At 41.6% G+C, this 15,173-nt stretch overlaps 1 protein-coding gene across 1 annotated transcript in view; it reads left to right on the plus strand.

The window, feature by feature from the left end:
* Positions 1–15,173, plus strand: part of LOC124623015 (integumentary mucin A.1-like) — a 110,288-nt gene that overhangs the window by 67,855 nt on the left and 27,260 nt on the right. The window contains exons 4-5 of the mRNA XM_047148806.1: positions 1,307–1,426; positions 5,291–5,410. Of these exons, the coding sequence (XP_047004762.1) occupies positions 1,307–1,426; positions 5,291–5,410 (240 nt within the window). The remainder of the gene's footprint in view (positions 1–1,306; positions 1,427–5,290; positions 5,411–15,173) is intronic.

Below are 15,173 nucleotides of genomic sequence, written 5' to 3' on the forward strand. Positions count from 1 at the left end.
TATTGTCGGATAAGGTGCTTATGGGCGCTGGTGTCCAACAGAAAGCCACCTCTTCCCCCGTCGATGTAGTTGGAGGAGGGGGATCCTGGACGGTATGGACTACTTTAGGTGCTGGGTACAAATGTTAAAACAAATGAAGCGTACTTAGAGAATTAGGACAGATAAGAAATTTAGTACTGGAAGAACGTCTCATCTGCTCCACTGCCCGCAACATCGCAGATAATTCTGCATCAAAGACAGTAAACGCTTAAGGCAGTCGGACCTTGAGAACACGCTCGGGGAGAATAACAGAACCGCCAACAGAATCCCACTGTTTCTGTCACCTGTAAAAACAGCGACATAGTGGTGGTGCTCAGATACAATTTTAGAAAAGATCGCTTTAAAAATGGGAGTAGGATTGCTATCAATCGTGTGCCGCAACAAATCTAAGATTACTCTGGTCCTCTCCAGTAACCAGGATGGCAGACGGTTAAAACCCTGGATTTGGGGCCATACTGTACCGACAGCAAGGGATTTCTGCACACACTGCATGCCGATCCCAGAGGGCATCGTGGCTCGTGGGCAGTTGGAAAAAAGGAACCCGAGAGGCAAACTAGAAGCGTGTGGTGCGCGAGTGAAGGCGGAGCTGCGAGGAACGTACACGCCTGATGCAACAGGAGGAGACGCCAGGGGATGGTAAACGGCGGTTAACGGGTTTCAGCACAGGGCTGGGTATGGGACTGCTCCTATAAACACATGTGGCCAACCGGAGCCCCCACGGTGGTCAGCGTCAATGATCTTCAAGTACGAAGACCTCAGCCGTGAACGCACGTAAGCCCTATAAAACTGGCGGAGTTGTGCCCTGTCCGTTCCCCAACACCTGTGGCTAAGAGATTTTAAGATATTCAGTCGTTTGAGGTTTCTGGAATACAGGACTCTCAAGTGTGGCAAACACGGCCCTCTCCATCCACTTCATAACTACCCACCCAAAATAAAGCTCAGCGTCATCCCTATCAAGAAATTCTCAGTCTAATCAGCTATTTCTCGAATTTCATTTAAGCGTTTCGGAATGCTCCTGTGTTTCAGAAACTATATAGCACATGATATGTCAAATGAAACTGGTGCTGACAGTAGTCCCTTCCATAAAATTCCTCATTATGGAAGTCATAACGGACCACAATTTTTCTTTATTAAAATAAAATTATGGAAGGTATCCTTCGAGTGGCTTGATTTTGAAACAGTTTATAATGACTTCTAATTGCCTTGTAGTTCCAACTCAGTTCATTATCTTTTGTTTGATGACTGCACTCTTTATCCCCTGTGTCAGAACCAACAACACCAACACCACCAGGAGTTACCACAGTTTCATCTATGGATGGATCAGAATTGAAACCTTCTGCACCAGAAGTAACGACAGCTGCAGCAGCACCGACAACGACCGCACCAGGTACACATTTTGTTTTCTTTTGCCACTTTTACTGATGCAGCAGCAACTCCTATCTACATACCTTGCATATCTCAACAGATGATACCCCATCAGATCCAACAAACAGTAATTGACTACAATTATCAGGAAAATAACAATATCTTACTTGTTGTCTTGTATAACATTTCAGTTAACCATTTACACAAATAGTTCATTTCATTTTGTAAATATCAAATCGGTGTTAACATTAAATTATGAATCCACCGTGAGTGTGAATCGACGTTTTAAACGGTGAATTGTAACATCGTATGAAGATATCCCGCAACTTCGTTTCTGTCCCTATTAGTTTAACCAGCGGTAAACGTTGATAATCTGGCTCCACCTACTCGTGGTTAATATTTTGTGGAGCTCTGAGCGAAATCATGCGATTTTAGAGTAATATGTGCATGGGAAGTTAACTTACAACCTATCTAGCATTACCCAACATCGAGTTCGCTTTCACCAGTCCCATTCAGAGAGGTGGTGTGTCTTGGGGAACACAACGTATCCTGAAAAGAAGTACTCTCATTGACTAAACACGGGAGTAAATAATCGTTATCCATCTTCATTCCAAGTAATTGGCTTTCTCAAACACTCTTAGGTGCATATACCGGGAGATTCCATGATAATGTTACAAACTCTCATGGGTGATGGAGTAGGGTATATGTATCAGTTTGAGGCAGTGGTTCCCCAAACATGCGGCACCAAGTCGTAAATTAATCAAGATAGTTGTTCTGACACCTCTGACAGTAGAATCCAAGACGTATTGGTATTGTTTTAGCTATGATTGTAGGGTAGACAATTTTCAGAGATGGCTGTACGGACGAAGGGAAAATGTTTAGTAAATGTGGGTTATAAAACGCATACCTAAAGAGCAATGACCACTTGTTCATCTTCGGTACTGTGAAGCACATCTCATCTATTCAATAAGTGCTGGTCACCCTTGGGGTGTACGTTATAGAGTCAATGTTTAGTAAATAATTATTTCTTGCTTTATATATATTATATTCTCCCAAAACACGGAGAGCAAAGGGCTTGGAGCTTAACAGAGCTGAAGGTGGACAAGTGCTCAAAACTCATGTTTACCAGTCATTTCTTTATGTTCTGGTACATACTAACATCTTTAGAAGTTGGCAATCCTAAAATTATAGAAACAATAGTACCAGTATATATTTTCAACTGTCAGAAGTAGCAGTGATTGTTGTTTGTAACTTTCGACTTCTTTGTTTCCTGACCAGACTCCCTTACCTCACATAGGTACTTTCACCCCTATCCTCCGTCCCTGAGAGCTGGTAACATCATCACGGAAACATTTTGTGTAAGTACTGTACTGCACTTTGTACCTTATACGTGACGTCACAAGCCACATCCCCTTCTATTACCTCACCATGTACCTCCCCTCTCCTAATCAATTTTCCTTGCTTCAAGATGACCAATTCGAGAGCTTTTAAGGAAAAAGCAACACTCATATTTAGAGGATCGATCGCAGTGTAGTCTCCTATCAGGAGGAAAACTTTCTTATCTCAGTAATATTGTGGACATAAATAAGAGGAACTCTCCGCTTTGGAATTTTTCTCTACAGTGCACCTATAGCCACGTTTCCCTTTCCTGGCTGTGTAGGTTAATTACAGAAAAGATGAATGTGGGTGAGAGGGCTGGCGGTAGCGTCTACGCCCAGTAATCGAAACATTCAGCGTCCGGGTTAGAACCCAGCCACTGCTTCATTTTTGAATAAAACCCATCAGCAATGGTTTCTGTAGGCACTGGACATAAGATGTCTCTATCGTCTGTCAACGGCCTTGTCAAAGGTGGTGGATGAGCGGACAGAGATTCAGGGCAATCTCTTGCCCCTCGGGCATGAATATGCGCCTAAAAGACGGAACAGGCAGCAGTGATTAACACAATGACGATGCAGATATTAATGGGAACAGCTGTTTTAAGGCCACATAATGTATATCTATAGGACAAGTGGCCTTCAGCAGAAAAAAATATCACGATGATCTCTCCATCGGTGAAAGAATCTTGATTAGGCCCCCATTTGGATATCCAGGAGGGAACTGACAAAAGGGAAGTGAGCATGAGAAAAAAGCAAAGGCTCAGGCTACATACAGTAGGGATCAGTGAAGTGAAATGGAAAGAATGTAAGGCTTGCTGCTGAGACGAATGCAGGGTAATGTCAACAGCAGCAGAAAATAGCATAACGTAAGGGTTGGACAAGCGGGAGCTACAGTGATCTGTTCATTGATGGGTTTGGTCTCATCAGATTCGACACCAACCAAAACCATAGTTTAGATACAAATGAAAGCCGTGCAAGCTGCATATGAAGATATAGTGGAAGTACATGAGGATATTGAACGGATATCAAAGTACATAAAGAGAAATTAAAATATAATAATGGAATGTGGATGGAGAGAATGGATCAGATGAAAAGGTTAAGGAAAAATATACACTTAACGGTAGCAATGACAGATAAGAAAATTTTGCACTAAATTTCAAATTTTAATAGTGAATAATCAGTTCGAGAATCAGAGGGAGTATCAGCTAAACCACAAGTTAGCCCCCATGATAATGGCATTGTGAACTAACTAAACAGTTTGAGTTTCTGAACCAGTTTCAGTCACAAATGACTGTCTGATTCTACATAGCCGCTGATGATGTTTCAACAATAATGAGACAGATGAATATTCACAAAAAACATACTATACATCATGGCCTAATGCTTCTTAAACAAAATATCCCAGCATTCGTTTGTGTATTGTTTTCCATTTATAATTAGAGAGGCAGCAAGTACTTAGAGATTAGTTATCTATACTGTGCATTCTTCGAAGTGTGTATTAGGTTGGTTGGTTTGGGGAAGGAGACCAGACAGCGAGGTCATCGGTCTCATCGGATAAGGGAAGGACGGGGAAGGAAGTCGGCCGTGCCCTTTGAAAGGAACCATCCCGGCATTTACCTGGAGCGATTTAGGGAAATAACGGAAAACCTAAATCAGGATGGCCGGACGCGGGATTGAACCGTCGTCCTCCCGAATGCGAGTCCAGTGTCTAACCACTGCGCCACCTCGCTCGGTGAAGTGTGTATTACATGGTTAACTAAAATGGTACTGATTAATTCTATATCGCATTACGTCGATCCTCAAATTTTAGTGCTACCATACTTAGCAAGATTTCTGTAACTTGAAGGGTTTAACGCAGTATTTGGGATTATTAAAAATGTGACAGTGAACATTGGACAACTCAACGCTGTGTTGCAACCAAGTTGCAAGTACATATAGTAATAATACACGTTCCACTCATATTAATGTTGTCACTGCTGTATACGGCGTCAGTGTGCAAACCGCCAATTACAGGCGGCAGGTAGCAGCGCTAGCAGTGGTGGGGGTTGGGCGGGGGTATATATACTGTGTTGCCAGACGCAGTAAACAGTGCAGTTCTTGTCGTAATGCGCTAACGGAGCAGTTTATCTGAGTCCCAAATGGCATAATCGCTGGTTTCAGGCTAAGAATGGAAACACTTCCGAAACTGCAAAGTTGTTGAACTGCTCCGGTGACGATGTGTTTAAAGTGCGTGGTGAATGGCAAAATGGCGATATTCGAAATTGCCGTCGAGGTAACTGTGGTGTACCACTGGCCTTAGATGACAGGGATGGACGACGGTTGCAGAGTTGTGTTAAGCGTAAACAGATGTGAAATTGCACAGAAACTCACGGCGAGAGAAAATCAGTTCAAGAGATCCTTCGAGTGGCTTCATTTCGAAACAGTTTATAATGTACTTGAAATTACCCCGTACTTTCAACGCAGTTCGTTATTTTTTGTTTGATAACTGCACTCTTTATCCCCTGTTGCAGAACCAACAACACCAACGCCAACACTAGTTACCTCAGTTTCATCCACGAATGGGTCAGAATTGAAACCTTCTGCCCCAGAAGTAACGACAGCTGCAGCAGCACCGACAACTCCTGCACCAGGTACACATTTTGTTTTCTTTTGCCACTTTTACTGATACAGCAACAACTCCGATTTACGTACCTTACATACCTTAATATGTGATACCCAGTCAGTTCTAATAAACATTAAAAGGACGACAGTGGTAACGAAAATAACACGACCACAATTGTTGTCTTGCGTAAGATATCAGTTAGCGATTTACACAAATGGTTCACTTCGTTCTACAAATATCAAATCAGTGATAACATTAAATTATGAATCCATCTTGAGTGTGACACGACGTTTTAAATGGCCAATTGCAAGATAGTTTTAAGATGTCCTGCTACTTGATTTGTGTCCCTATTAGTTTAAGCAGCGGTATGGTTGATAATATCGCTCCACCTACTCGTGCAGTTGTGCAGCTCTGAGCTAACTCATAAGATTTTAGAGTTATATGTGCATGAGAAGTTAATTTACAAACTATTTCCTATTAGTCAACATCGAGTTCGCTTTCACCAGTCCCATTCATGGAGGTGGTGTGTCCTGGGGAACACAGAGTATCTTGAAGAAGGTACTGTCATTGACTATACGTGAGAGTGGATAAACGGTAGACATCTTCATTTGAAGTAATTTGGATTCTAGTACAGAATTCGGTGCGTTTACCGAGTGATTCCTTGATGAAGTCACAGACTTTCATGGGTGATGGAGAAGAGTATATACAGGGCGTTTCAAAAAGAAAGAGCAGATTTCAAACATTTATTTCTCAAAAACTACAAATGATAGAAACACAATTCCAACGGTCCTTCACTCAATATGAGTACCAAATGTTACACAACAAATATCAAAACCGTACCTCAATATGAGCACCATTTGTTACACGACAAATATCAAACCGGTATCTCATTTCTTGCCACACACGACGCAACTGGTCTTTAGTTACCGAATTCACGGCCGCAACAATTCGATGTCGTACCTCTTGAAGAGTAGCGGGCATAGGTGGGACATAAACACAGTCCTTTATGTACCCCCACAAATAAAAATCGCAGGGAGTAAGGTCTGGTGACCTGGGAGGCCACAGACGATGACATTGATCTTGTGCTCCTGCTCTTCCAATCCACCGTCCTGGAATGGTGTTATTTAGGTACCGTCGTACAGGTTCAGAGAAGTGTGGTGGGGCGCCATCTTGCATGAAGATGAAGTGATTTGAATCTTCCTGAAGTTGAGGAAATAGCCAGTTTTCTAACATGTCCAGGTAAATGGTTCCTGTGATAGTTTTCTCCATGAAAAAGAAAGGTCCATAAACTTTGTTTACCGAAATTGCACAAAAGACGTTAACCTTTGGTGAGTCTCTTTCATGTTGAATAACGTCCCTCGGAGTTTCACTCGCCCAAATTCGTACGTTATGCCGATTAACTTTACCAGAAATGTGAAACGTTGATTCATCTGAAAAAATTAATCGTTCGGCAAAATTGTCCTCTTCCATGTCCTGTAGAATTGCAGTTGAAAATTCGAACCTTTTGTTGTGGTCGTCAGGACGCAATGCTTGCAATAACTGCAGTTTGTACGGCTTCATGTGCAGACGGTTACTCAGAACGCGCCATACCGTTGTTTTAGACATGTTTAGTTCGTGACTTGCTCGTGCCGTGGATTTTCTAGGGCTCCTTTCGTAAGCTGCACGGACACGCTCGACATTTTCATCCGATGTGCGTGGACGACCCGTGCTTTTTCGCTTGCAGATGCAACCATCTTCTACGAATCTGTGATGCCACTCATAAATTTGCTTATGACGAGGCGGCTGTTTGTTGAATTGACGGCGGAATGCACGTTGCACACCAACAATGGACTCTAACTTTGCAAATTGCAGCACACAAAATGATCGTTCCTGTGGTGTCGTCGCCATTTTCCTACAAACAAACGCCAGCGCCACTGCGGATTTGCATGGAACTTCTGCGCGGACCATTGAAAAACTTTGAACCTTTCTCTGACAAGAAACGTTTGAATTGTGTTTCTATCATTTGTAGTTTTTGAGAAATAAATGTTTGAAATCTGCTCTTTCTTTTTGAAACGCCCTGTATATCAGTTTGCAGGCGGATGTGGCCGAGCGGTTTTAGGCGCTTCGGGCTGGAACCACGTGCCCTCGGGCATGGATGCGTGTGGTGTCTTTAGGTTAGTTAGGGTGAAGTAGTTGTAAGTTCTAGGGTACTGAGACCTTAGAAATCTAGTCCTATAGTGCTCAGAGCCATTTGAACCATTTTTATGAATCAATTTGTGGGAAGGGATCCCCGTCCAACAACGACAATGTCGAAAATTATCGGCGACAGTTGTTCTGATACCTCTTTCAGTGGAGTGCAAGGCATATTGGTATTACTTTAACTACAATCGTTGAGTAGAAAACTTTCAGAGGTCTGATTAGGCCCCCATTTGGAAATCCGGGAGGGTACTGACAAAAGGGAAGTGAGCATGAGAAAAAGGCAAAGCCTCAATCTACATATGGTGCGGATCAGTATAATGAAATGGAATGAACGTATAGATTTCTGGTGAGACGAATGTAGGGTAATGTCAACAGCAGCCGTAACTAGTGAACGAGAGGGTAGGACAAGATGCAGGAGGGAGTTACTGTGAGAGGTATAGTGATGGGGTTGGTTTCATCAGATTCGACAGCAAAACCAGCACCACAGTTTAGGTGAAAATGCGAGCAGTGCGAGCTGCATGTGAATTGATAGTGGAAGCACATGAGGATATTGAACGGATATTCAAGTACATAAAGAGAAGCGAAAATATAATACTCATAGTCGATTGGAATGTGGTTGCAGGTAACAGAATAGATGAGAAGTTTACGAAAAAATATGCGCTTAACAGTAGTAATGACAGAGGAGGAAATTCTGCACTAAATTTCAAATTATAATAGTAAATAATTAGTTAAAGAGTCACAGGTAGTAGTATACTTTGAAAGTACCCAATGAAAGGGGAAGACTACAGCTAGGACACACCAGAGCGAATTTAAATACAGTACTGTAAGGCGAAACCATGCACAGATGTTGACTCAGAACAATATTAAATACCGATTAATAGTAGACTTAAGTTTAAGAGAATCGTCCAAAAAAATCTGTTTCGAAGCATGTGGGACACTGAAGTGCTGAGGTGCGATGGGACGCGTTTGAATTTCGCTAAAGGCGTGGATATAAAGAAGAGGAATTCCACTGCAGGCCCTTGAACTGAAGAGGTGTCCAAATCTCTGAAGTGGACAGTCACAGACGTTGGAAAGTCGTAGGTACAAGGAAAGCTAATGAGAAGAAACCTTGGGCAAAATAAGAAAAATTTTGATTCACCAAAAAAAGATGGAAGTACAAAAGTGTTCAGGGAAATACAAGTACAGGGCTATTACAAATGATTGAAGCGATTTCATAAATTCACTGTAGCTCCATTCATTGACATATGGTCAGGACACACTACAGATACGTAGAAAAACTCATAAAGTTTTGTTCGGCTGAAGCCGCACTTCAGATATCTGCCGCCAGAGCGCTCGAGACCGCAGTGAGACAAAATGCCGACAGGAGCCGAGAAAGCGTATGTCGTGCTTGAAATGCACTCACATCAGTCAGTCATAACAGTACAACGACACTTCAGGACGAAGTTCAACAAAGATCCACCAACTGCTAACTCCATGCGGCGATGGTATGCGCAGTTTAAAGCTTCTGGATGCCTCTGTAAGGGGAAATCAACGGGTCGGCCTGCAGTGAGCGAAGAAACGGTTGCACGCGTGCGGGCAAGTTTCACGCGTAGCCCGGGAAGTCGACGAATAAAGCAAGCAGTGAGCTAAACGTACCACAGCCGACGGTTTGGAAAATCTTACGGAAAAGGCTAAAGCAGAAGTCTTACCGTTTACAATTGCTACAAGCCCAGACACCCGATGACAAAGTCAAACGCTTTGAATTTTCGGCGCGGTTGCAACAGCTCATGGAAGAGGATGCGTTCAGTGCGAAACTTGTTTTCAGTGATGAAGCAACATTTTTTCTTAATGGTGAAGTGAACAGACACAATGTGCGAATCTGGGCGGTAGAGAATCCTCACGCATTCGTGCAGCAAATTCGCAATTCACCGAAAGTTAACGTGTTTTGTGCAATCTCATGGTTTAAAGCTTACGGCCCCTTTTTCTTCTGCGAAAAAAACGTTACAGGACACGTGTATCTGGACATGCTGGAAAATTGGCTCATGCCACAACTGGAGACTGACAGCGCCGACTTCAGCTTTCAACAGGATGGTGCTCCACCGCACTTCCATCATGATGTTCGGCATTTCTTAAACAGGAGATTGGAAAACCGATGGATCGGTCGTGGTGGACATCATGATCAGCAATTCATGTCATGGCCTCCACGCTCTCCCGACTTAGCCCCATGCGATTTCTTTCTGTGGGGATACGTGAAAGATTCAGTGTTTAAACCTCCTCTACCAAGAAACGTGCCAGAACTGCGAGCTCGCATCAACGATGCTTTCGAACTCATTTATGGGGACATGCTGCGCCGAGTGTGGGAGGAACTTGATTATCGGCTTGATGTCTACCGAATCATTAAAGGGGCACATATCGAACATTTGTGAATGCCTAAAAAAACTTTTTGAGTTTTTGTATGTGTGTGCAAAGCATTGTGAAAATATCTCAAATAATAAAGTTATTGTAGAGCTGTGAAATCGCTTCAATCATTTGTAATAACCCCGTATCAATCAATGCAAACGCTTTAACAATCGCTACAGCGACGAAGTAATGAAATTAGAAACGATATGACCGTCGGGAGAATTGTCTCAGCATATAGAGAAGTCAAATCAAACTTCATAAAAACTAATAGCAATGTCGACAACAATAATTACGCAATGGGACTCCCACCATTAAATGTAGAGGAGCGAGAAGATAGATGGAAAGAGTCCAATGAAGCCCTCTATGAGGGGAGGAGTTGTCTGAAGACGTGATAGAGGAAAAAATTGTCGTTGGTGTTGAGAATAAAAGCGATACTGTGTTACAGTCAGAACTTAACTCTTCTCTGCCACCCCTGAGTGTAGGTAACATCATAACGGACACACTCTGCGTAAGTACTGTACTGCGCTTTGTACCTTACACATGACGTCACATGCCAAACCCTTTCTATGACGTCATCACTTACCTCCCTTCTCGTAATCAGTATCCCTTTCATGGAGATGACCAATCAGAGAGGTTTTAAGGAAAACGCTACACGCATATTTATAGTGTCGATCTCAGAGCACTCTCCTACCGTGAGGAAACGTTTCTCATCTCAGTAATGTTGTGGACATAAATAAGAGGAACTCATCGCTTTGGACTGTTTCTCTATAGTGCACCTGTAGACTCCTCTCCATTTTCTGATTGTGTAGGTTAATTATGGATAAGATGATAGCGGGCTAGAGTTCTGGCGGTAGAGTGTAGTAATCGAAACATCCAGAGTCCGAGTTAAAACCTAGCCACTGCTTCAGTTTTAAATAAAATTCATCACCAATGGTTTGCCGTAGTTACTGGACATAAGATGTGTCCATCGTCTGTCAACGGCCTTGTCAAAGATGGTGGATGAGCGGACAGAGATTCAGGGCAATCTCTTGTCACTGGGACATGAAATTGCTCCTGAAGGACGGAACAGTCAGCAAGGATCAACACCATGACGATGCAGAAACCAATGGAACCAACTGTATTAGAGCCACATAATGTGTATCTATATAACGTGTGGCCTTTAACAGAGAAGATATCCAGTATTACAGTCAGAATTTAACCGTCGTAAGGTGTTGACTCTGTTTTGACTCACAAGGATCCTTGCTCGTTAACCACGTTTAAAATATAGTGTTTTAATAAAGGCTATTTGCAGCCTGTTGCAGTATATTTGTAGATAAAAGGAATTACAGTACGGTAGCTGTAAAGAAATGATGTCAACGTTGTTTTGAACAATAGAGTGTCTATTTACGTGGAAAGAAGGGATGGAGTAAGGCAGTCACTGTGTCTTTGCTGTAACCACATCACTTTAAAATGTCAGTTACTTTTACTCAGGTCACTTCCTCCCTCCCTTTCGAATTCATATATTTTATGCTTTTTCCTAATATAATAGCCTCTTGGCAAGATCATGAAACCTAAGACACACTACTGAATATATGTGATATTCATGAAGTAGTTCTGGAGAATTAACTTCATGTTTCGCATTGTAACACCATATCTTCACCAGAAGACGCAGTTGATACTCCTAAACAGCAAACGTTAAGCAGTACAATAATTCTGATTTGGAACTGTAAATCAGTTGAGTGGTAAACGAAATACTTACTCAAATGGTAGCGGCATACAGAATGGACAAGGGTGTGGTGAAAAGGCCTCAGCATTTTTTATGTGAAACCCTTGCAGCTTTTTATATATAATTAAGTTTATTAACATTTTATATCTTCATGCTTCGTGTTTGCATATTTGCACTCCCCTGCAGCTAGAGGATACCGAATTGTAGCGGGTAACATGGTGGTGGGTAACCTAAGTGTGGGGGTGCGTGAGAAACACCACGCTGCCATCTAGTTTAGAATTCAATGAATTCATCCACACATAGAACAGACTCTCCTTCAGCGTAACAATGTCATGCCACACAGAAGCGCTATGACGTTTGCAGGAATTCAGTGCCATAGCTTCACTGTCACTGGTTATCCTCCATAATGAGCACACTTGGCCCCATCTTACTTTCATCTCATTCCAAAACTTTAAGAACACCTTCGAGAACTTCATATTCATACTATAGAATAGGTTTGAGGAAATGTGTGGTTATGTTTCCATCAGAAAAATTCAAACATTCTACACTGACGGTATCAATAATAAGCGTATTCGTCGCCAGGGTGGCTATGTTGAGAATGAAATATGTAGACAAGAATAAGATGTAAGATGTTAATACTGTCTCTTTTGTTTACAAAACACCAGAGGTATTGGCTTTCAGCGCCCTGAATGATACTTCCCTCATTGTAAATGAAAACGAGCCTTACTTCACACTAAAATAAACGCTTATCAACATTTATTTTCACTAGTGGCACAATGCTTGAAGCATTCCTCAGAAAGATAAAACAAATATGTTAGTCTGCATAGCACTTTGCTTTACGATGACGATGTCAGTGATAACACCAAATGAAAGCTTATATTAACACTACAATGCTACGATAGGAGCTGTCGTCACACTAGACAATATGGAGTTCCCAGATATCATCAATATATCTAAATATTACTCTTTCTCGCTACTTACGCCCCACCCCTTGCCCACCCGCCTTCAACGAAAAGCAAACAAGCTAAAGTGAAGAAAACAGTTCCCCCAAAAGCTTTGCAAGCAACAGATTTATTGGACAATGAGGAGCCGAGGACCTTTCCCTAGATCAAATGTTGATAGACTCACTGCAGAAAGAAGAAATTGATGCTAGGAGTAAGAAGAGAGGGAGACGTAGTCTTTATGGAAAAAAAGAACTGAAAATTAAAGTTCAATGCAGTCCGATGAGTGCCAAAAATATATGACTTTCAGGGAACATCTTAGATACACGTGTAAACACTCTCGGTAAAAGGAATAATGTAGAAAAACAGAAACGCAAATCATTGTAATATATGGTTATGATACTGTACTATTGTATTATGCAGTTTGAAGAAGTAATACACTGAACTATCTAAATAAGAACTGTATTTATGATTTGAATACACAAGTGTGTAGAAGTGAATCTACCTGAAACAAAATGGGGCTTTTTAACCCCATGATCTTGATTGGATGTACATAATAAACACTGTAGTAGGGTTATAAGAGCTCTTGATAGCTTCAGATCAAATGAGGCACAATGGAAAGTTAACATTCAATTGGAATTTCTAAAATTGTTTTCGGAAATGTCAAACAATTATCTACTCAAGTCGCTGAGTAGATTTTATTATTCTAGCGTCTTACCATGAGACTTTAGGAAACAATTACGGGCAGATATGTGCGAAAAATATTGTAGAATCAGCTGAACAGCTGACACATCCCAGCTGCTGCCAAGAGTAGTATTCAGAATAATGAAAAAGTAAACAGAGAATCAGTTAAGTGACGTTAAGTTCGGTTCTAGGAAAGGTAAGGGCACCACAGAGACATTTCACACATTGTGTTTGATAACGGAAGCAACACTGAAGAAAAATTAAGAGACGCTCATTTTACGTATCGAAGTAGAAAAAGCATTCGCCAAAGTATATTGGTGTAAGATGTTATAAATTGAAAAAAGTATAAATAGGACGTAAGGTTTCAATGATACTCTGAGAAGAACAATTTAGCGGTGGAGAAGCATTCGAGATGGGCCACATCAAACTAGACAGATGACAAATGACAGATAAATTTAAAAAGTAATATGTCTATAAAAATTCCAATGGTTTTTAGTAACTCGCGTTAACTTACAGGAAATTGTAGGATACTGCCTGTGGAACATAGGGTTCCAGGTTCGAGTCCATAATGCAGTAAGTCATCTTACTTTGTTGCTGTGAACACTGTTAGCTCAACTCCATCATGTGTCTCCGATCTTAAGAAATAAAATCTGCCAGGTTAAGTTACTTACGTAAAAACGTACATCTTACAGTAAGACTTGAAGCCCATGTAACTTTTCGTGCTGACAACCTCTATACTCAATACATATATTTCAACAGTGCTTAAAATTCTTCCATATTCTTTCATATAGCCTCCTTGCTGTTGTTGAAAGAAACACCAAGGGACGATCCCTACTAAGAGTTTTATCTTGTGTTGCCGCTGAGGTCTCGACATCACCGCATTCCTTTAACCCTGCAAGGGGAATAATCATGTACTTCGTCACAGACGCTTTTGTATCACATAACGCAAGGGTTCATGGCCAATATTGGCATCCTTGGGGACATTTGCTGTATCAGCAGTAGGCCCTAATGCTAACCATGTTTCTGTCCCTAAGGTTGTATTACCTAGTTCTCGGGCATCATTAGTGGCTTTAAAACAACAAGGGGTGCGTTAGTGCTGCAACACTGCAAGGGAATTAATAAGTGTCTCAAACAGAAAATATGATATACCTTGTACATAGTGATTAACTGCACATAATATCTACAAAAACATCAAACTTACAGAACAACGCATAACCAGTGGTCTACCTAGCAATGCGGATAAATCAGCAGAAATAGCGGATTGTGCTTTGGGACCAGGCAGCCGTCAAAATCGTGTCTAAAACACAAAGGTTTCACCAAGGTCCAGACATTAGTATTCGAGGTTGTACAAAAAGATCACGGAAGTAGAAATTTTCACAAACAATTTCATGAGAGAAATTATACACATTTTGGGCTTTACCAATAAATGAAGCAAAAAAACAAGAAAGAAAAACCTCACCACTACAAGCTCCATAACAAAAATACGGCGTGTCTGTGCAATATTACACAGCAGTCTATAGATGTCATGACCCTAGACATCAGTAATACCTCTCGTATTAAAAATTAATTCGATTTTGCATTGTTGATGTTGTTGTGGTCTTCGGTCCTGAGCCTGGTTTGATGCAGCTCTCCATGCTACTCTATCCTGTGCAAGTTTCTTCATCTCCCAGTACTTACTCCAACCTACATCCTTCTGAATCTGCTTAGTGTATTCATCTCTTAGTCTCCCTCTACGATTTTTACCCTCCACGCTGCCCTCCAACGCTAAATTGGTGATCCACTGATGCCTCAAAACATGTCCTACTAACCGGTCCCTTCTTCTTGTCAAGTTGAGCCACAAACTCTTACCCAATTCTATTCAATACCTCCTCATTAGTTATGTGATCTACCCATCTAATCCTCAG

Source organism: Schistocerca americana, chromosome 7 (genome assembly GCF_021461395.2).
Source record: "Schistocerca americana isolate TAMUIC-IGC-003095 chromosome 7, iqSchAmer2.1, whole genome shotgun sequence".
In the NCBI taxonomy this organism is placed as follows: domain Eukaryota; kingdom Metazoa; phylum Arthropoda; class Insecta; order Orthoptera; family Acrididae; genus Schistocerca; species Schistocerca americana.